The 21910-nt window shown below is 41.0% G+C and overlaps 1 protein-coding gene across 1 annotated transcript; it reads right to left on the reverse strand.

Annotated features, from left to right (window-relative positions):
* Positions 1-4854: 4854 nt before the first annotated feature.
* LOC129710209 (ADP-ribosylation factor 1-like) lies at positions 4855-20664 on the reverse strand. Its single transcript, XM_055657029.1, has 5 exons — positions 20513-20664; positions 14193-14360; positions 11148-11258; positions 10191-10315; positions 4855-6526 (listed from the first exon to the last, which is right to left on the reverse strand). Exons 2-5 carry the CDS (start codon positions 14335-14337, stop codon positions 6365-6367), a joined length of 543 nt encoding a protein of 180 aa, XP_055513004.1. The 5' UTR covers positions 14338-14360; positions 20513-20664; the 3' UTR covers positions 4855-6364.
* Positions 20665-21910: the final 1246 nt, after the last annotated feature.

Genomic DNA, 21910 nt, shown 5'->3' on the forward strand with positions numbered 1-21910 from the left:
ACCACACCATTTAATTCTCTTTGGTGAATACAAAAGCAAAATAATCAGACCGTATTTTTTAATTTCACTGCCACCACAGGTTTACCATTCCTTTAACCGTCCTAGTGACCATCTTAAGTTTATGACCTTTCTCATGAGTGAAAATGTCTTCATTACATTTTCACTGTGAATTTCTTCATGATCCAAAAGATTGCTAGAACACAAACGCTCAGCCAAGTCTATTCTACAGGTCACCTCTCACCTCATTCAATCTTTAATAGGTACAAGCCCTTTGTTATGGTTTCACTTCAATATTTTATGCACTCTCCATTTCCTGTGTATTTCGTATGGAGAGCAGTACTGGCCCACAGTGTTCCCATGCATTCTGATAAAGATGCCAGCTGTTCAAAATAAATTTGGTTTGTTTTATTCTCCCTTTCTCCTTTTCAGAACCACATTATTTATTTGTTCTGTCACTTGGAATTCATTCCTTTGAGAATTCTCCCTTGCACATGAAGTCATCTTTCAATCTAAAGTGCATCCTTCAGCTGTCTTGACACTAATCTGCTGTTTCTCTATGCACTTCGCTGCTCTTTTGTCATTTGTAAATTTTGCAATGCGGCTCCCAAAACTATAGTGCAGACTATCCATATTTTAAAAAGTTAAGTAATACTCCCAAAATTGACATTCAGGGAGCACTGAATAACCACCACCTGTATCCAACACTACTGCCCATCCGGATTTCGAAGACTAATCAATTATTTATCCATGCATCTGTTTTCCATTTTGGCTTTCAAGAATCTCCTGTGGATGAAACACTTGCCTGACATTGCCTGTAATCCACTGCACCACCCTGATCAACCTTTTATCACTTAAAAATAATTCAAGAACAATAATCCAATAACATTGAAAGATGTTTATCTTCTTGATTAACCTACACCCTCCCAAATGTACGATTTTGTCTCATTGTGGTCATTTCCAGCTGACTATCCTGCAATTTCCTGCTTTGTCTAAGTAGTCATTTGACATTAGTAACCTTCAGGTCTTATGCTAATCATCAACTTTCAATAATGCTACTTTTAAATCAAGTACTATTCCATCTGTAATTCTTTCAATGGGATCTGCACTGTTCCATTTGTTTCTGAAGGCAAATACAAACTACAATATTTCCATCGTGCCCGACAGTTCCAAGAATTGTCCTTATACCCTTTAATAAACTCAACCCTTTCATATGTACTTGCACTACATGAACATTATCGCTAATTTGAAACTGCAACAGAAAATAGCATTGGTGAAGTAACTGCCATCGATACATTTTTCAATGATAAATAAAATATCTAATCTTCCACTTAATGGTTTACAAAGATATTGCAATGTAACGTCATAAATAGAAACATTCCATAAGATTGTGTCTCATCTCTTGCCCCACACCACTTCCCTTGCTACCCTGCTATACCTCGTTTCTATTAGTTTCTGAACCATCATGAATAAACAATTCCTGATTCACCACCTCCTGAGTGAATTTCAATGTTCTCCTAAAATGTCTAAGTTTTGTTTGGAGACTGTGATATCTAGTTTAAAAATCCTCAGCCAAACGAAATATCAAATCCACATCTACCCTATCAAGCCCTGTAGGAGAACTGAATGTATCCAGTAGACCACCCTGCAGTATTATACAGGCATGGTCTTCTCTCCTCATACAACAAACCTGCCATAACAGGAGACAATCTGACGAATCTTTACTGCGCTCCCTCTGGTGCCAGAATATCTTTCCTGAGGCAGGGAGACGAGACCTGCAAACAAGAATCCAGATGCCATCTCTCCAGTGATCTATATCATTTGAACAAGACTACTCTTGCAGCATACTGTAAGAATGCAGAAGAGGGTACCAACATGAGCAAATGAGGATTTAATTACTGCATATTCTCAAAGGGTGAAGTGAAAAGATTTCCTTTTAGAGAATTTTAAAGGGACCAGAAAATTTAGACATTGACAAGCTATTTCATTTTGCCAAAAATGGTAAAATCAAAGCAAAGGACGACCTCCAAAGTAGGAAGTTAAATTTTAAAAATCCACAGAATATTTTAGTGAAAGGTAATTCTCTGGAACTAATTTCCAGGAAGTGGTGGAAGCCTTTCGTAACAATTCACAAACAAATTGATTGTTTCTTTCAGTAAATAACACTTTGAGACATAGTGTAAGCGATTTCAGATATGACATTTTCAAACATGGCAAGTACTTGGAATGAAAATCAAGTTACCAGATGTGTACCAGAGATTGGTATTTTGCCCAGATCGGAAGATAATTGAGTGTACAATCAATAGTCATGGTTAGTCAAATGCTCCTATATCACATATGATAAAATGGAGAAACCAGTCTTTATTTCCTTGTTACCTATGTTCATAAGAGTTGAGCCTTCCTTCTAATAGTACAACCGTAAATAGAAACGGACAGTCTCCAATATAACTCAGAGCAAGAGCTTTTCCTTTACATAATTTTAATTAAAATGTACTAATTGATTTGATATACAATTCAGAACCCTACCACAAATTCAGTAAATGTAAATATGAGCTAATACTACCTGTATACTTGAAAGTGAATAGTGAAATAGAAGTTTCAAACGAACATAATTCATGTTTAAAGAATCTTTCTGGTTTGTAATTCTTGGGGTGGAGCTGTCTTACATTCCAGATAAACTTGCGCAGATCAAAGAATTTAATAGAATTGTACAGTTTTCTTTTCTTGCATTATTTTTACTGTGTCACTGATTTCCATTTTGGACAGCACCTCCAAAGAACTACAGAACTTCACACTAAAGGAATAGCTGTTAAGGGCTTACAACTGCATTTGCTTTCAGTTGCTCCTGCAGTTGCCAATAACTTTACTTCCAATCCCATTCCAAGCTGACCTTTAACTTAATTTTGCTTAGTGCAGGATTTAAACATTTACAATTTGCTGTAGCATCTGTACAATAAAATACATCAAAGTATAATATTCTATATCCATAATTCAAGGTATATAAGCTACATAAAATGCAAGAGAAGAGAACTTGAGTTGGAAATATTAAGTGCTAAAGACAAATGGACACATAGAACGGAGACGAGGATACACTTTTTCCTCAGAATTGTGAGTCTGTGGAATTCTCTGCCTCAGAAGGCAGTGGAGGCCGGTTCTCTGGATGTTTTCAAGAGAGAGCTAGATAGGGCTCTTAAAATAGCGGAATCAGGGGATATGGGGAGAAGGCAGGAACGGGGTACTGATTGGGGATGATCAGCCATGATCACATTGAATGGCGGTGCTGGCTCGAAGGGACAAATGGCCTACTGCACCTATCATCAGAATTGAACAGGACTGCTCAATTATTGACCATTCCTAAATAGGAATCAAGAGATAAAAGTTGGTGAATGTGGGGAAAAATAAAGACTGGTTTTAATGGGTATCAATGAATGTAATGGATCAATGAAGATTCAGCAGGCTATGTGGCCCTCATGTACTGCATGACTGACAAATATTGGAATGCTGCATCATTCCACACTAGAATCACTGTTTAGGAATAAGCATTTAAAGTATTGTATTTATAAAAGGAAAAGATGACCTTCATAGTTTACAATTTCCATTGATGAAAATGATTCTTTAAAGTTGCCACTGTACCATTGGTTTCTATCCAAACTACCATCACTAGCTATTTTGATCAAAACCAAAAATTATGGAAAAAGAGTTATGAGACTACAGATGCTGGAACATCGAGCAAAAAAACCTTGAAGTCTAGACTATATACAGCAGTACTGCCATTTTCTATAGGTGGCAGGTAGCATGTGGGGGGGGGGGGGGGGGGGGGGGGCTCTGTGTAGAGAAGTGCAAGTTTCTCCAGCAATTTGCTTTTTGCTCAAATGCAGGAAAATCTCAGCAAGTAATCTAGAATCAGTAGGAGACAAGGCTGTTTCTATGACCAATCAGAACTATTCTGATTATTCTAGCAAAAGCAATTCTTGAGGACAGAAGTATTCCCATTCCCCAATTAGTTTTCTACTAAATGACCAGCTTGTTCAACTGGGACTGCAGCAGTATCTTGGCTAATATCTAATCTAGATATTTGAATTCCTCATGAGATTAATAGATATACAAATCTGAAAAGCTCCTACAATTTTTTTCTCATTAATTGCTAATGCAATCTATTGCTGTCTTTTCATCCTTCTCACTCCACTGACGCCATCACGTCATTTTTACCAAATCGATGTTCAGCTATTTAAGGCTGAACTTGTTTTACTTTAAGATTCTCTGCACTACACATTTGAGTTCAAGTTTTGCTCTTTTCTTTGAACCAATATTTTAAAGAAATAAAGCATTTTAAAATTTCTAATGAATCAGAAATCTCAGTATGGGCAAGTACCTTTTCTGTGGATTTACAATCTAGTGTGGAGAAAGCTTATTTATAAGCATAGGAATGGGGAATGAGAATTATTCTACACCTAGCTTGGCAAGGAGGCTCTGAAAATGCACACTGCAAATACGTGGCACCTAGAACATATGTGACCATTTCTCAGCACCGGTGGATATATGTACAATTTCACTCTTATTTTCTCCCCTATGCACTTCAAATAAGATTGCAATATGTTAAAATCAAACTGAGGCCAAACTAAAATGCAGGAGACTTTGAAACCTTAGTTAAGGGGTTCAGAATTAAAGGTAGACACAAAGTGCTGGAATAACTCAGCGGGACAGGCAGCATCTCTGGAGAGAAGGAACGGGTGACGTTTCAGGTCTAGACTCTTCAGAATTAATGCTGCTTAAAACCAGTTTTGATACCAATACCAAATCCTGTACTGTAATTTAAATGACAAATAAACGATCTTGGAATCAATCAATACGCAGATATTAGGAAGGGGAACAAGCCTTTATTGGCAGCAGAAATATTTGCAACAAGTTCCCTTCTCCACACCTTTCTCAAACACATCCACGAATGTCTGCAATTTGGTCACACACTGGCATCCAAACATACTGGTATGTAATGCAAACAATTATTCTCATAAAGATATCTTTAACATATAATGCATCCCAAGACAAGTTTACAGATATGGTTAAAAATAAGCTGATTTTTCTTCAGATCAATTTCGAAATTACGTTTCCCCACCTCTTGATATTTTGCGACAGAAACCTTATTCCACAACTAAGCTTCATATTTCCACTATTAGGTTTGAGCATAATGTCCAAGCAAAATTAAATTACATATTTAATTGTAGATTGAAACCAATAATTCTCCAGACTCATTTCCTTTCATATTGTTATAATTTACAAGATTGCAGTTTACAGTTTAAAAAACATGCCTATAAGCATAAAGTATATTGTTGTCTCTGAATTTAGATCAGTATTCAACTGGTCATTAACATTACAATGAACAAGTCAATTTGAAGTGCATGCTACTGATCTGTACAGGATAAATATTTCACTAAACCTCTAAATTATCTGAAATATACCGAAACGTTTTCAATTTACTTTTTGGAAAATGTTCATACGTGGGGAAGCTTTCTGGAAAATAGGTGCATAATTTCAAATTCCACTTGTGTCTGTAGTGTCACGACGCTGGCGATGAGTATTATTTTGAGGGAGTGTTGGTGTTGCTGGGGCTTGTCTTGGCATATCCAAACAAAAAGGCTTATATTTATTATATGCATTTCATCCTTTGCCCGCCTCATATCAAATACATACAAGTGTCATTCAATATCTTTACAAAACAAGGAATGGGAGCAGCTACCTCTGTGACTTCTAAACGTTAAATTACCAGATACAAGGTACTAAAAATCCATAAAATTGCACTAGTAGAAGTCAATTTTGGTCAACATGGTCAATTTTGATGGATCATTTGCAGAGCCATAAAACACTAGCCAGAACTCAAGGAAATTTCCTTCCAAGATGTATTTGCTAAATTGCCAAATTGATTGGTGTATACATGCACAATTTAAACTCAAACTGCATCACTCAGACTTGGGCTAAATTGCAAACCAAGGTCTGCAAGACCGTTCAATATTGACAAGATCTGCTAGTGATCAGGCACATTCTCTACCCCCCCCCCCCCCTCCCCCTCTAATTTAGAAAAGGGGGCATAAATAGTATTCGTATTCCTAATTTTTGGTTAGCTAGCAATTACAAATTGTAAATTTATTTTAGGTCTGCAAGTGTTATTTGGCAACTATTTCAAAAATAGAGCCATTCATTTATTAATAAAATACTTTCATCAATGCCCACACTACCCGTTCTTACAAGTAGTGTCCCAAACCCATCTGTATTATAAAAAGGCACGTGGTGAGGAAACTGCTCCCACTCAAACTCTCTCACACAATCACACACACGCGGCTGGTCATGCAGAGACTTGGAGAAGTGGAATGGATCACTTGTGTTGTCCGAATTGATTGGTTAGCCACTCAAGACCCTCATAAATGCCATCACCGCTGGTAGCACATGTTGCCTGAATGTACCATGTTCTTTGGCATATCTGGTGTAATCCCAATTTATCTGTGATTTCTGCAGCATTCATGGCATTGGGTAAATCCTGAAAGAACAAAGAAACTTGAGTGAAACAAGGTAGTTTTTCTGCATGAAAGTGATGGCAAACAGCTTAAGGGCAAATGTTCTACATTTCTCCCCATACTGCTCAGCAACGTCTCCTCAAACTCTAGAATGTGGCAGACAGAATCTCCAGTAAAAACTTGGGAGCACTGCATCTCTCTTAAGTGTCTGACCTTTTTCTGAAGCACACATGCAACTGTCAGGCCACAGACTTCACCCAGTATATATGTTTGTTAACTCAATAGATTGGTTATTAGTAGGTATGTTACAAAACCTACCTGAATCGCGTCTGAGTATCTGCCCCGCCCCGTGTGTGTGATTTTGGCGCTGTTTAGAGGGGGCGGGTTTAAAACGCGATTTTTACTAGGCTGTTCCAATCGAAAATGTTCAGCCTAGTAAATCATTAACGGAAAATCGCTGAAAGACCCCGTCGCAAAAGGTATTATTAGTTTTTATGGCCTTGTATAATATTTATAGTAGTTTAAAAATCACTCTCTCACTCCGCAACCACTCACAGCCCCAGGGTTTTATAAAGCAAACAATTAAAGGTATGTACCTTATTTTTACATTAAATGGGGCTTGTATATAACCCTGTATATAAAGTTTTCTATAGCGAGTAGTTCATTTTGGGCTCTTTATATCCCGCAGTATTTTTCTGGGCATTTGAGGGCACAAATCCAGCGCAATGTGAACATTCTAAACCAGCGCGTTCACAGGAACCAACTAGAAAGGCGATTTAAATTTAATTTACAGCAATTGAACACTAAATTCTTTCCATTTGGCCTATAAATTGATGTAAATGAGATTTAAAAATCATGTTTTATGGTGAATTATTTGTGAATATTATTTGGACACTTGGGCTATTTAAAAATGTTAATCATTTATTAAGAAATGGATAGATGTTTAGATTCAGTAATTGAAGTTTGAAATTAGCTACAATTGGGTAACTAACTAATTATATGGGACTCCCATGGCAGGTGGGACTAAGGGGGAAAAACATTTGTTCGGCATGGACTTGTAGGGCCGAGATGGCCTGTTTCCGTGCTGTAATTGTTATATGGTTATATGGTTATATGCTTTAATTTCAGGTCATCCAAGTAAGATTATTTTATATTTGTTTCAGAATGCTTCAATCTATGATAACTGAAAATTTCATTCAGTTCTCTTAATTTTTAAGAAGGTTATGGGCTTTTGACTGTCCACGATCACAGCTTTTTTGTTATGTCCATAGAAAATCAATAGGGAACAAGATGCTAATTTCCGAGTATGAAAATGGCCATAACTTTTTTATTACTTGAGATATGAAAGTGAATTAGGTGTCAAATTAAACTTATTGTTATGCTTTATCTGATGGGATACATTGCAGACTTGAATTTTTAAATCTCAAAATTTTGTAACATTGCTATTATTAGTATCCTCCTTGTATCATCCACAGAGGAAAATCATACTAACTTTTACTTGATAGTTCAAGGAATGTTGTTTTGTCAGCTTTAGTATTGGGCTAGCTAAGATCAGTTGAACATTGTATAGGAGCAGTGAGCTGGGTAATAATATGTCACTTCTGGAAATAAACTCAAAAAATACAAACTTGGGATCACAGCAATGTTATATTGCCTTAAATTCAAGTTACAAAAAAGTATTTTCAACCTGCTTCCACCTGCATATAACACATCCAATGCACTCTTACATCAATATTTAAAAATATATTAACTAAAACATAAAAAGTAAAAGTAAAACTTATAGCACATGGGGTTTTAACACTGTCATCAGAATGCAGATATTTCACAATGCAGGGAGTAAAAGAGGAAGGGAGAAAAAGCAAAAGATCTCAGGACATTTGATCTTTTATTTAAAATTATCCTTAACAACATCAATAATTGTGTTCCCTTCTCCTAAAGCTTAGAACTAATTGTAATTGTAATTGTAAATCTTTATTGTCATTTCCTGAGTATTCGTATACCCAGAGGAAACAAAAAAACGTTGCTCAACCAGCGTCCATTCAGTTTGCATTAAAAAATAAATAGGAATTAAAATTAAAAAATACATGTCATGAATAAATTTAACACTCTACTAAACATTCAACAGCCGTTCCGACCGGCAGCGGCACAACAGTGGCTCTGCTGCAGTGTGGGGGTTTGTGCGCGATACTTGGCAGGGGGCAAAGTCCATTTAACAGTCTTATAGCCTGTGGGAAGAAGCCGAGGAGCATCCTGCTGGTTTTGCAGCTAATGCTCCTGTACCTCTTCCCAGATGGGAGGATGGAGAAAATGTCATGCGATGGGTGGTAAGGGTCTTTGATGATGGAGATGGCTCTGTTGATACATCTCTTCTTGTATATGTCCAGCAGGAAGGGGAGTGGAGCACCAATAATCCTGCTTGCGGTCTTCACTATCCTGTCCAGTTGGTGCCGTTCGTACGCCTTGCAGCTCCCGAACCAGGAAGTGATGCCGTATGTCAGTGTGCTCTCGACAGTCCCCCTATAAAAAGCCCGTAGGTGTGTGGTGGGGAGGCCTGCTTTACATAGTCTTCGGAGAGGGTGAAGTCGCTGCTGGGCTCTCTTGACCAGGGCTGTGGTGTTGGCCGTGGACGTCAGGTCATCAGACAGATGTAGTCCTAAGAACTTTATGCTGCTGACCCTTTCCACATCAGCTCCGTCGATGTGCAGAGGTGTATGGTGTTGTTTCCCCGCCCTCCTGAAGTCAACCACCATCTCCTTAGTTTTTCCCACGTTAAGAATGAGGTTGTGGGATTTGCACCAACCTATGAGCAGCTCCACCTCCATCCTGTACGCCGATTCATCATTGTCACTGATGAGACCCACTACTGTTGTGTCATCAGCGAACTTGTTGATGAAGTTGTTATTGAGTCTGGCAGTACAGTCGTGTGTCAGCAGACTAAACAGAAGGGGGCTTAGGACACAGCCTTGGGGTGAGCCAGTGCTCACGGCTATGGTTTTTGATGTCCTACTGCCCACCCTGACTGTACAAGATGGGCAACTATAGGCAGACACTTGAAACTCAAATGCTCCCAAGTGACCATGCTGTTCAAGCGAATCTTAAACATTTCTATCAGGCCATGTGTTACTCAATTGGTGGAACTCTGGTCCAAGTCGTATGATCATGGTTCAACTCTATGCTGTAACACAACTATTATTTTTCTCTTTGCACAACCTGTTGTACTTGTGGCTTGATTGTGCTCAAGCTGTGATATGACAGGATAGCACTCAAACAAAGTTTTTCATTATCTCAGGAGACATGACAATAATTAACGAACATTTCACAAACTGTTATAAAGGAGTGTTGTATTGTGGAGGCACAATTTTTGGATAAAAGTCTCTGATGCTGCGCCTGTTCTTGCAGGAGGCAGCAAGAGATCTTGCAAAAGCTTGAAAACCTTGCTGTATTTTTCATGAATAATGTTGGAAATCATGTGCTGTTTGTTGTAGTATTAAGGCAATGAAACCAAATAGTGATGCATTTCTTCAGCCAAGACTCCTGGTCTGCAAGTGCCTTACATTTACAGTCAACACCATGTGAATCAAATCTTATGAAAACAAAATATTGGGGTGAGGGGGCATCAGTGAAATTGTCAATTTAAATGGCTTTGGTGGAAGAGGTTAACAAGACAAAAGCATATTTTCAAATCACCTGCTTATTTGCCAAGACCAATAGCACTGCATCTCTCAGCTCCTCTTCATTAAGCATTCGATTCAATTCCTCCCTTGCCTCGTTGATGCGCTCTCTGTCATTGCTGTCAACCACGAATATTAAGCCTTTAAACAGAAAGCATGATGAGTGCAAAATATGGACTATCTAATGACAAAAATATTTACTGTACAGTTGAAGATAAAATAATAGTGATGGCTTTTGAGGGCAAGGTTTTACACTCAATTTTTGCTTCCCATATAATTCAATGAAAATAATCAATAATCAAATAAATTAGGTTTACTTTATTGCCCATTCTTTACCAGTGCAGACAACATTAATTTAATTTTACAAAACACCAAGAAGACACCTTTCAGAGACCAGCACAGGTTTAATGGTCAATGCCTCAGGTTTTAAAGCTGAAGGTACTATTAAACCAGCATCACAGAATGTTCAACTCATTACCATTAAAACGGGTTATTCTAGTGCCACAGAGAGCCAGTGTAATCCTTACTGGCCTGTTGGGATTTGGCATTGGCAAGAATCAATTTTACACCCTACATGCATTCAGTGTAAAATCAACTTCAACACAGTAAATATCAAACAAGGCATAAAGCTGAAAGACAAATTTTCTCTATTTCCGTTGGTTGGAGCTGCCCAAAGTTTATACAATTTAAAAGTATTAAACAAAGACACAAACTTGTGCACATAAAAATAAAATGCTCCATCTCAAAATGAACTGATAATAGTTTTGTCTATTATTCCATTAAGACATTGACTAGTATTGACAATGCACTTCTAGGTTAAGGCCACATTGCACAGATCATGTGGCAATAAGGCATAGATTGGAAATGTCCATCGAAATGGACTACTGGCAATCTTCATGTAGTCTCGCGGTTAGGAATTCTACAGAGACCAATTTAACAGTCAAGTTCAAACTTTAGGGCAAATAATTCATACCTTGCGTATTCTGGAAATAATGACGCCAGAGGGGTCTAATTTTATCCTGACCTCCCACATCCCAGACAGTGAAGCTCACATTCTTGTATTCAACTGTCTCCACGTTGAAACCTGCAAATAATACATGGAGATGGATACCATACCAAAATCAAAACAAACATACACAAATGCCAGGAAAACAGCAGCAACGACCACTTGGTCTGCTACACACATTTCCTCACCCGTTGTTAGTTGCTATAATTTAACTTTGAAACTTTGATTTAAAGGAGAATACAGACAAAGAGGATGAAAAATCAGCATTAAAATATCTCAATGTACATTTAATATCCCTTGAATTTCCACAGAAGGTGGTACCTATGTGGAACGAACTGCCAGAGAAAGTGGTTGAGGTGGGTACATTTAAAAAGACAAGGATAGGAAAGGTTTTGAATGAAATGGGACTAATTTAGTTAAGCAACTTGGTTGGCAGGGACGAGTTGGGCCGAAGGTCCTATTTGCGCCATATATCTGATTGATCAAAAAGGATACAAGTGCTCCTTATGTGAAATAGTTCAGATTCAAACAAAGCACCATGGTCACCAACAATGCTAAGCATGTATCTCATATGGTCGACCAAATAATGAACATTGATTTGACTATGAGCAGTCTATCAATCATATGGGTCGGGTATACTCTCCAAGCTCACCACAGTGATGCTTGAAGTGCAAGTCTACTTATACTGCAGTTTGATTTTTCAAAAAGGAGAAGTTTGTCCTCCAGTCTGGTCATTCACCCAAATTGACTGAAAATCTAATCTTCATTTGTTTATTAAAATTTCTAACACACAGCATACAGTTTAAACTGCACCGGACATTGGTCTAAACTTTAACAATTCCCCATTCAACCACATGATTCAAAACTGGGTATGGAGTTCAGGGGAATAAAGCTTATAGAACCAGACACAGAATAGGTTTAGGTTTACTATCATCACATGTATAGGAGGTACAGTTAAAGGCTTTATTTTGCATGCTATCCAAATAGATCAGATATACCATAACCACAATCAAGTCAAACTCAAATACGATACAGCAAAGGGGAAGATACAGAGTGCAGTTTCATTGACTCAATTAGGAGAAAAGATTGGGGCAGTCAGCATCTTGTTTCTACATCAAACATCTGGTTGATGTTTAGGTACTCCAGTTGAAGATGGTCTTTCCAACCTACTCTCCACCTGGAGTGAGACAAGACTGGGCTGCGGGATAGAATCACGGACATATGAACCATATGTCCTTGGTTGAGATGATCTTCGAATTATTCCTTTCAGAGTGTATTGATTTCCTCAGTCTTCAAATTGCCCCTTCTTACATTTAAGGTGGGACGAACCCTTGTGTGTTTGTGCCACTCATCCCGCAGGTGCCTATAAAAGTTTTATTTATTTGGCGACGTGATGAAATTTCCAATCAAAGTATGCCTTGCATTTACAATTTATTAGATTCCAGGTGCCCTCAACAAACAAGTTATCCGATAGAGAAGAAATCCTACAAGTGTGCATGTTCCAATTAATTTTGCAACAAATTTCCCAGACAAGTAACGAAATGTAGTAGCATTTTGTATTTTAAAAAATGATCCAAGGTTATTTGAGAAAGTTGCCAAGTTCATCAAGGTGGATCAAAATTGTCAGAGACGGGCCACTTACACAAATTTGCAAGTATTTGTGTCAAAAAACTAGTATAAATTGTGGTAATTTTGCATCTAAATGCCAGGGGAGCATGGTGGGCCAGCAGTGATCCAGACTCGATCTTAATGCTTCATTCACATTCTTATGTGCCTGTGTGAGTTTCCATCGAGTGCTTTAGTTTCCTTTCAGCTCCCAAGTACAGTCTAGTAGGCCAAATGGCCACTAACTCACTACCAAGTGGCAAAAAGAATCAATGATTGTCGTGCAAGTGAGCAAGTTGCAGGGATGCAAGGAAAACAAGATGTGGAAACCAGACTAATGAATTGGCATGGAACAAATCACCTCCTGTGTGGCAATATGTTGGTTAAATTAACAAGGAAGCCGTCCTCATTTCCACTAACTGAATGCAAGCAATAGCAAATATCACAATAGACACCAAATGCTGGAGTCACTCAGCGGGATAGGCAGCACCTCTGGATAGAAGGAATGGGTGACATTTCGGGTCGAGACCCTTCTTCAGACTGATGTCAGGGGAATGGGCGGGACAGAGATAGAATGTAGTCAGAGACGATAAGATTGGTGGGAGATCTGGGAAGGGGAGGGAAGAGAGAGGGAAAGCAAGGGCTACTTGAAGTTAGAGAAGTCAACGGGGTGTAAGCTACCCAATCGAAATATGAGGTGCTGTTCCTACAATTTACGTTGGGCCTCACTCTGACAATGGAGGTGGCCCAGAAAGGTCAGTGTGGGAATGGGAGGGGGAGTTAAAAGTGCTGAGCAACCGGGAGATCAGGTAGGTTTAGGCAGACTGAGCGGAGGTGTTCAGCAAAAATTTCGTCAAGCCTGTACTTGGTCTCACCAATATACAGGAGTCCACACCTGGAACTGCGGATATAGTAGCTGAGGCTGGAGGAGGTGCAAGTGAACCTCTGCCTCACCTGAAAAGACTGTCAGGATCCTTGGACAGAGTCGAGGGGAGTGGTAAAGGGACAGGTGTTGCACCTCCTGCGGTTGCAGGGGAAAGTGCCTGCGGTGGGGGTGGTTTGGGTGGGGATGGGATGAGTTGACCAGGGCGTTGCGGAGGGAATGGTCTCTGCGGAAAGCAGAAAGGGGTGGAGATGGGAAAATGTGGCTTGTAGTGGGAACCTGTTGGATTGCTAGTAGTGGGATCCCGCTGAGTTACTCCAGCGTTGCAACTATTTTTGATTTAAACCAGCATCTGCAGTTCTTTCCTACGCACGTATCACAATGTCGGACTAGGCCTCGAATACAAAATTAGATCCTCAATTTTCTGACCTCCTTTATCATCAAAGATCATGCATTACCCATTGAGAACAGCTCTCCCTTTAAAAGTTACAGCTTGTTTTAATATTCATAAAAGTTTAACTTACCAATGGTAGGGATAGTTGTCACCACTTCTCCAAGTTTAAATTTATACAGTATTGTGGTTTTCCCCGCAGCATCCAGTCCCACCATAAGGATGCGCATCTCCCTTTTTCCAAACAGACCCTTGAGAGCTGCTAGAAGATTTCCCATGGTGTCTTGTTTCTTTAATCAATCTGTAAAATGAAACGACATCTTAATTTTGAACTACAGTAAAATAACGATATAACCATATAACAATTACAACACAGAAACAGGCCAACTCAGCCCATCTAGTCCATGCCGAACACTTATTCTCCCCTAGTCCCATCTACCTGCATTCAGACCATAACCCTCCATTCCTTTCCCGTCCATATACCTATCTAATTTATTTTTAAATGATAAAATCGAACCTGCCTCCACCACTTCCACTGGAAGCTCATTCCACACAGCTACCACTCTCCGAGTAAAGAAGTTCCCCCTCATGTTATCCCTAAACTTCTGTCTCTTAATTCTCAAGTCATGTCCTCTTGTTTGAATCTTCCCTACTCTCAATGGGAAAAGCTTATCCACGTCAACTCTGTCTATCCCTCTCATCATTTTAAAGACCTCTATCAAGTCCCCCCCTTAACCTTCTGCGCTCCAAAGAATAAAGACCTAACTTGTTCAACCTTTCTCTGTAACTTAGTTGCTGAATCCCAGGAAACAGTCTAGTAAATCTCCTCTGTACTCTCTCTATTTTGTTGACATCCTTCCTATAATTAGGCAACCAAAATTGTACATCATACTCCGGAATTGGCCTCACCAATGCCTTGTACAATTTTAACATTACATCCCAACTTCTATACTCAATGCTCTGATTTATAAAGGCCAGCACACCAAAAGCTTTCTTTACCACCCTATCTACATGAGATTCCACCTTCTGGGAACTGTGCACAGTTATCCCTAGATCCCTCTGTTAGACTGCATTCCTCAACTCACTACCATTTACCACGTACGTCCTATTTTGATTTGTCCTGCCAAGATGTAGCACCTCACACTTATCAGCAATAAACTCCATATGCTATCTTTCAGCCCACTCTTCCAAATGGCCTAAATCTCTCTGTAGACTTTGAAAATCTACCTCATTATCCACAACACCGCCTATCTTAGTATCATCTTCATACTTACTAATCCAATTTACCACACCATCATCCAGATCATTGATGTACATGACAAACAACGGAGGACCCAACACAGATCCCTGTGGCACCCCACTATTCACCGGCCTCCAACCTGACAAACAGCCATCCACCATTACTCTCTGGCATCTCCCATTTAGCCACCGTTGAATCCATCAATCTGCAAGGCCTACTTCATCAAGATGCACATAATCAAGCTTCCCTCTGATACTCAGATTCAGAGTTAGACATGAAAACAGGTCCTTTGGCTGGTGATCAACAATTACACTAACCCCATTTTATTCTCCCCGCATTCCCATCATACCTCAGATTCCATTGCTCACCTTTACACTAGAAGCAAATCTCGCTCAACATGAACCCACTAAAATTGGTATATAATAAACACCTTAAAATGTCTGCACTTTAATAGTTCCCAGGCCCAAACTTGTTATTGCCAAATTTCCCAATCTTTCTCTACCTCACTCCTGCCTTGGTTAGCTGTTTTTTCCTTGAAACACCCAACTTATCCTCAACCACTATCCCATTTCCATCACCTTGCTGAACTTGTTCTCATGGGATAATGCATTCATCAGCAGTTACTCGAAACAAGTATGACTGTCCTCTCAAGGAGGACGCCTGTGCGTGACTGTGTTTAACGTGGGGAGACTGATGCGCAGACAGCCACCACATAGTCCTTGATAGATCTGGGTCAGAATCCAGTGGCATGGAATCCAGGACGACCGGGGACCATTTTCTGCTGCAGCTTTCATCCGCCTTCCTAACCGTTGTGACGGACCACTAAAGTCAGCCATCATCCTCCGCCTGTTCCACCGTTGAGGTCTTGGTTGGACTGTGCTTTGTCAGAGACCTCCCCCTCGACCGTACCGCCATGGGTGACCCTACCAGGAGCATAGCTCCATATGGCATCGCTCGCAGGACCACACAAGCTTCTCCACCATGACAAGGTGGCAACCCACAGAGAATGTGAAAGGTCCAAGCAATGCCAATCGCTGGATACATGAAACATTCCTTATTTCAATCAAACTCAAGTTATTCCCTCTACTATGGGTGCTGTCGGTATGGAATTTGTACGTTCTCCCCATGACTGCATGGATTTTCTCTGAGATTTTCGGTGTCTTCCCACACTCCAAGGTTTGTAGGTTAATTGGCTCAGTACAAGTGTAAATTGTCGCATGTGTAGGATAGTGTTAATGTGCGGACTCAGTGGGCCATAGGGCCTGTTTTCACGCTGTATCACTGAACCAAACTAAGTATACTGCATTTTGTGCTTGTGGCATAGTCTCCATTACAATGGCAAAACCAAACAAGCTAGGTAACCACTTTCAAACACCTCAAGAGTTTTATTATCACACGTCTCAAAACAGAACAATGAAATTCTTAGTAGCAGCTGCACAACAAATGTAAACATAGTACTCTGTAAACACCAGAATAAACAAAAAGTTCAGTATATAAAAATACCTCTTCTGCTTACATGCATGACCAAGATTCCTTTTACCTATCATTTCAATTCTCCACGGGGGTCTGAGATTGCAACCTTCACGTGGTCCACCCTGTTTCGACGAATGCAATCAACCCGACATGCACAATCAAATAAGATCAAATAGAACAAGTTGTCCTACAACTTTAGGCTGTGCACTCCATACGCAAGAAGAAGAATTCTCCACTACACTGTGAGGGAAGGCAAGTTTCCCACAGTGAGGGAAAGCACCAAAGTCAGTCATCTTCCTCTGGTGTTCACCCGTGGTCGGGGCTTCCGGAGCCCTCCGCAGTCGCCCCTATGGGTAGCCCGCTGCTCAGGCTCGCTAGCCGGGATGATGGAACTCCGGCGTTGGAACGGGAGGCCTACCTCAGCGGCTTGGACCTCCGAATCGGCTGCTTCCCACCGGAGTCCATGGCTCCCGATGTCCCCAGGCTGCGCCGGGCAGAGGTTCACGCTGGCGGCCCTCAGCAAAGGGCTCCAGAGAATCCACAATGTTGGAGTCAGCGCTGCCCGCATTGGGAGCACCGCAAACCAGAGCTCCGCGATGTAGGAGCAGCGGGCCCAACGCTCCGGAGCTCCAAACGGCGATCCAGGTATCGTCCACTCCGCGGTGAATCCAGCGCCGCACCGCCACTGCCGAAGCTCTGGTCCAGCCCCCGGTCGGAAAGGCCGCTCCGATCCAGTGGTAGGCCACGAGGAGATGGGGGGGGGGGCGCTGGGACGCCACTCGGAGAAATAGTCGCATCCTCGCCAGGAAGCGACTGGGAAACGGTTCCCCCCTCCCCCACACAGAAAAACTAAAGAATCCCCAAAACAAACTGTTTAGACAAACTCAAATTTAAAAAAGGATAGGAAAAACTTAAGGTCATAAGGAATAAGAGCAGAATTAGGCCATTTCAGCCCATCAAGTCTGCTTCTCTGTTCAATCGTGGCTGATCTCTCTCTCCCTCCTAAACCCATTCTCCTGCCTTCTCCCCATAAACCGCCACCTGTTGTAATCAAAACTCCATCCATCTCTGCCTTAAAAACATCCACTCAAGGCTCCACAGCCTTCTGTGGCAAATAATTCCACAGATTCACCACCCTCTGACTAAATAAATTTCTCCTAATCTCCTTTATGAAAGAACATCCTTTAATTCAGACCTCGTCCTAGACTCTCCCACTAGTGGAAACATCCTCTTCACATCCACTCTATCTAAGACTTTCACTATTCTGTATGTTTCAATGAGGTCCCCCCTCATTCTTCTAAACTCTAGCAAGAACAGACCCAGTGTCAACAACAAATTATCATAGGTTAACCTACTCATTCATGGGATCATTCTTGTAAACCTCCTCTGGACCCTCCCCAGAACCAGCACATCCTTCCTCAGTTATGGTGCCCAATATTGCTCACAATATTCCAAATGTGGCCTTACCAGTTCCTTAGAGCCTTTTATATACAAGTCCTCTTGAAATAAATGCTAGCATTGAGTTTTCTTTCTTTACTACCAATTGACTTGCAGATTCACCTTTTGGGAATTCTGCACCAGCACTCCCAAATCCCTTTGCACCTCAGATTTCTGGATTCTCACCCCATTTAGAAAATAGTCTATGCCTTTATTCCTACTACCAAAATGCATGACTACCCACTTTGCTACACTATACTCCATCTGCCACTTCTCTGCCCACTCTCCCACCCTGTCCAAATCCCTGCATTATCCATGTGCAGGAAAGAACTGCAGATGCTGCTTTAAATTGAAGGTAGACACAAAATACTGGAGTAACTCAGCAGGACAGGCAGCTTCTCTGGAGAGAAGGAATGTGTCTGAAGAAGGGTCTCGACCCGAAATGTCACCCATTCTTTCTCTCCAGAGATGCTGCATGTCCCGCTGAGTTACTCCAGCATTTTGTGTCTACCCTGCTGTCTCTACACTAGCTGCCCCTCCACCTATTTTCGTACCATCCACAAACTTTGGCACAAAGCATTCAATATACAACGCCTTTAATATACAACGTGAAGAGTAGCAGGCCCAGCACCGATCCTTGCGGAACTCCACTAGTCACTGGCAGCCAACCAGAAAAAGGCCCCTTCATTGCCACTCTGTCTTCTGTCATCCAGCCAACCTGCAATCCATGCTAGTATCTGCCCATTGATACCGTGGGCTCTCATCTTCCTAAGCAGCCCAACATGTGGCACCTTAACTAATGCTTTCTGTAATTCAGTAAACATCATCTACGGACTCCCCTTTGTCTGTCCTGCTATTTACTTAATCAAAGGATTCCAGCAAATTTGTCAAGCAAGACCTCCCCTTCACAAAGCTATGCCGACTGGCCTATTTTATCGCAAACTTCTAAGTATTCCGTAACATCATCCTTAATAATGGACTCTAAGATCTTACCAACCACCAAAGTCAGACTAATAGTTCCATTATTCAGCCTGCAATCATCTGGGACCACTCCTGACTCTAGTGATTCCTGAAATATCTATACCTCCCCCCTTTTCCCTCTTCTTCAAGCCTCCACCTTTTAAGCCAGCTATGAATGGCTAACTAATGTTACATTTTTTTTTTTAAATATCAAGTGTACCACCTGACCTTGCATTTCCAGTAATGCAGTATTAAAATTATACAAGTAAACCAGCTTACACTTTCACAAAAAAGAAAAACAGCTTGCAATTATTTGGGAAAACATTTTAAAGCAAGTTTTTCAAATTTAGGACAAAGGATTTCTCATGCACATTAACTTTCAACAAGTATTTGTTGACAAGCTAACATTTCATTCTAATAGCCAAATGGCAGGCTATCCACTGGTGTAAACATCAACAAGACATCACTAATAAGACTACTTCAAAAACACATGATTTGGAACGGTCTATTTGATTAAAATTGAATGTACAATTAGCTTCTTAAGTCATCCAGCAGCAATAACTTGTTAAGTGCCAATCTTAAATGTAATCAGTGCTTGAAATTAGGAGAACAATGTCAAAATTTACACCCCAAATTCATGAAATATGTTTTTCAAAATTTGTCGGTAAAACAGTTAATTTTCCCCAAACCTTGACCTGTTTATCCCCATTTCCTACTCCACCTCCAACCACAAAACTTGGGGGAGACTGGCAAATGTAGCCTCAAGAATCGGGACAGACCTATTTTAAGAAGAATGTGGGCACTGAGTTCTTACCCAATTCAAGTCACATGCCAAGCAAACTTTTCAATAGAGGAAAGTCACTCCCAACCAGGCTATTGCACAACCAATGGGATAAAGTGTTTCCTGCTTAGTATCACCGTGGACACATCACAGGAAGTTAAACAAAAGACATGCCTGCGCTCCGACTAACTTTTGACAAATTAAAAACATGTTTTATTCATAAAAATAAGAAAAACAGCGCAACCCATGTTGCCATCAAACCGATACATGCTGTCTATAATGCACCGATACTGCCCACGTTTCCTCTTCAAACTACAGGCCCATAAAGTGCTTGGTCAGGCCGCCACCACCATGCCTGCTTCCTGGATGATGCTGGAGTAGAGATCGCCCCACCCCGGAGGCCAGCGGATATCCGGGCGGGCGGGAGGGAGGGCGGCTGGGCCTAGGCCTCTCGCCCCTCTCTGGCCCATTTCACTTCATCTTTCGGACAACGCCGAGTGTCGTCGCCTCCCTATCCTTCCCGCGACTTGTCGGACATCCCAGCGGAGAGCGGGACCCTTACCTCCGGCGCGGTTCTTTCTCCCCTTCGCTCGCCTTCCTCCTGGCCGTCACTGCCGGCAGAACCGTCCACCGTTTGCTGCACTTCCCCCCCCAGTGACGCCGTGCGTGCGTGCGTGATGACGTTATACGTGGGCGTCAACGGCTCCGCCCCTCAGCGGCCGCCGTGCCAACGCCTTGTAGCAACCTGGCCAATCCTTGGCTTGATCATAGCTTGATGCACCCAGTCACACTGAGGGGCAGAGACTAGCAGACTGAATCATACGTGTTGCAGCAGAGTTGCCTGATGCACTCAGTCACACTGAGGGGCAGAGACTAGCAGACTGAATCATACGTGTTGCAGCAGAGTTGCTTGATGCACTCAGTCACACTGAGGGGCAGAGACTAGCAGACTGAATCATGTGTTGCAGCAGAGTTGCTTGATGCACTCAGTCACACTGAGGGGCAGAGACTAGCAGACTCAATCATACGTGTTGCAGCAGAGTTGCCTGATGCACTCAGTCGCACTGAGGGGCAGAGACCGGCGGGGGCATCCCTCAAACAAGGGAAATGAATGCCACTGCAGGGGGCTACATCAGGGTTTAAAGATAGGTGCAAACACTACTCAGTACGGCAGTATAGGCACTGAGAGTTGAAGAGTTTTTAGTTTTATATATTTTATAATGAATAAGGTTTATTTTTGGAAATAAAAGGCAAAGGATGCCCACGTGAAATCAAATTTAGCCAGAATGTCACGACAATATGTTTAAGAAGGAACTGCAGATGCTGAAAAATCGAAGGTAGACAAAAGTGCTGGAGAAACTCAGCGGGTGCAGCAGCATCCATCTATGGAGCGAAGGAAATAGCCAACTTTCTTCAGACTCTGAAGAAGGGTTTCGGCCCGAATGTTGCCCATTTCCTTCGCTCCATAGATGCTGCCTCACCCGCTGAGTTTCTCCAGCACTTTTGTCTACCTGTCACAACTATGTCAAGCCAATGTTGAAGAGTTTTATTTGTGCCGTTTTTTTAATATACATTTTTTTTCTGTATACAGTTTATTTTTGGAAATAACAAGTCAAGTGACAAGCCCTGTGAAATCAAGTTTAACCAGTGTGTCACTTTGTTCGCAGTTATTAAATATTTTCTCAATTGGTTTGGTTTTACTTTAAGAATGTTGGGCAATCCTCAACCAATCTTGCCCAAGTTCCTTCCCTGAAAGACCAGTCAAGACTGTTTCATTATCATATGTTCCAAGAAACGAAATAATGAAATTCTTATTTAGAGCAGCATAGATAATATATAATAAACGAAAAAAATCAATAAATGAATAACCACACTATGAGTGTGAACAATTTCAATACTAATGCATGATATTAAAAAATATTATACAATTAACGGAGGAAGGGGGAATACATTTGAGAGT

This window comes from Leucoraja erinacea, chromosome 27 (genome assembly GCF_028641065.1).
Source record: "Leucoraja erinacea ecotype New England chromosome 27, Leri_hhj_1, whole genome shotgun sequence".
NCBI lineage: Eukaryota > Metazoa > Chordata > Chondrichthyes > Rajiformes > Rajidae > Leucoraja > Leucoraja erinaceus.

Bases quoted from the DNA above. Each gene is read 5' to 3' on its own strand.
- LOC129710209 (XM_055657029.1), bottom strand. From the start codon at position 14,337: ATGGGAAATCTTCTAGCAGCTCTCAAGGGTCTGTTTGGAAAAAGGGAG. The intron at 11,259-14,192 runs GTAAGTTAAACT...TATTATTTGCAG, and splicing joins GACAACTATCCCTACCATTG to GTTTCAACGTGGAGACAGTT. The intron at 10,316-11,147 runs GTATGAATTATT...TTCTGTTTAAAG, and splicing joins TTATTTCCAGAATACGCAAG to GCTTAATATTCGTGGTTGAC.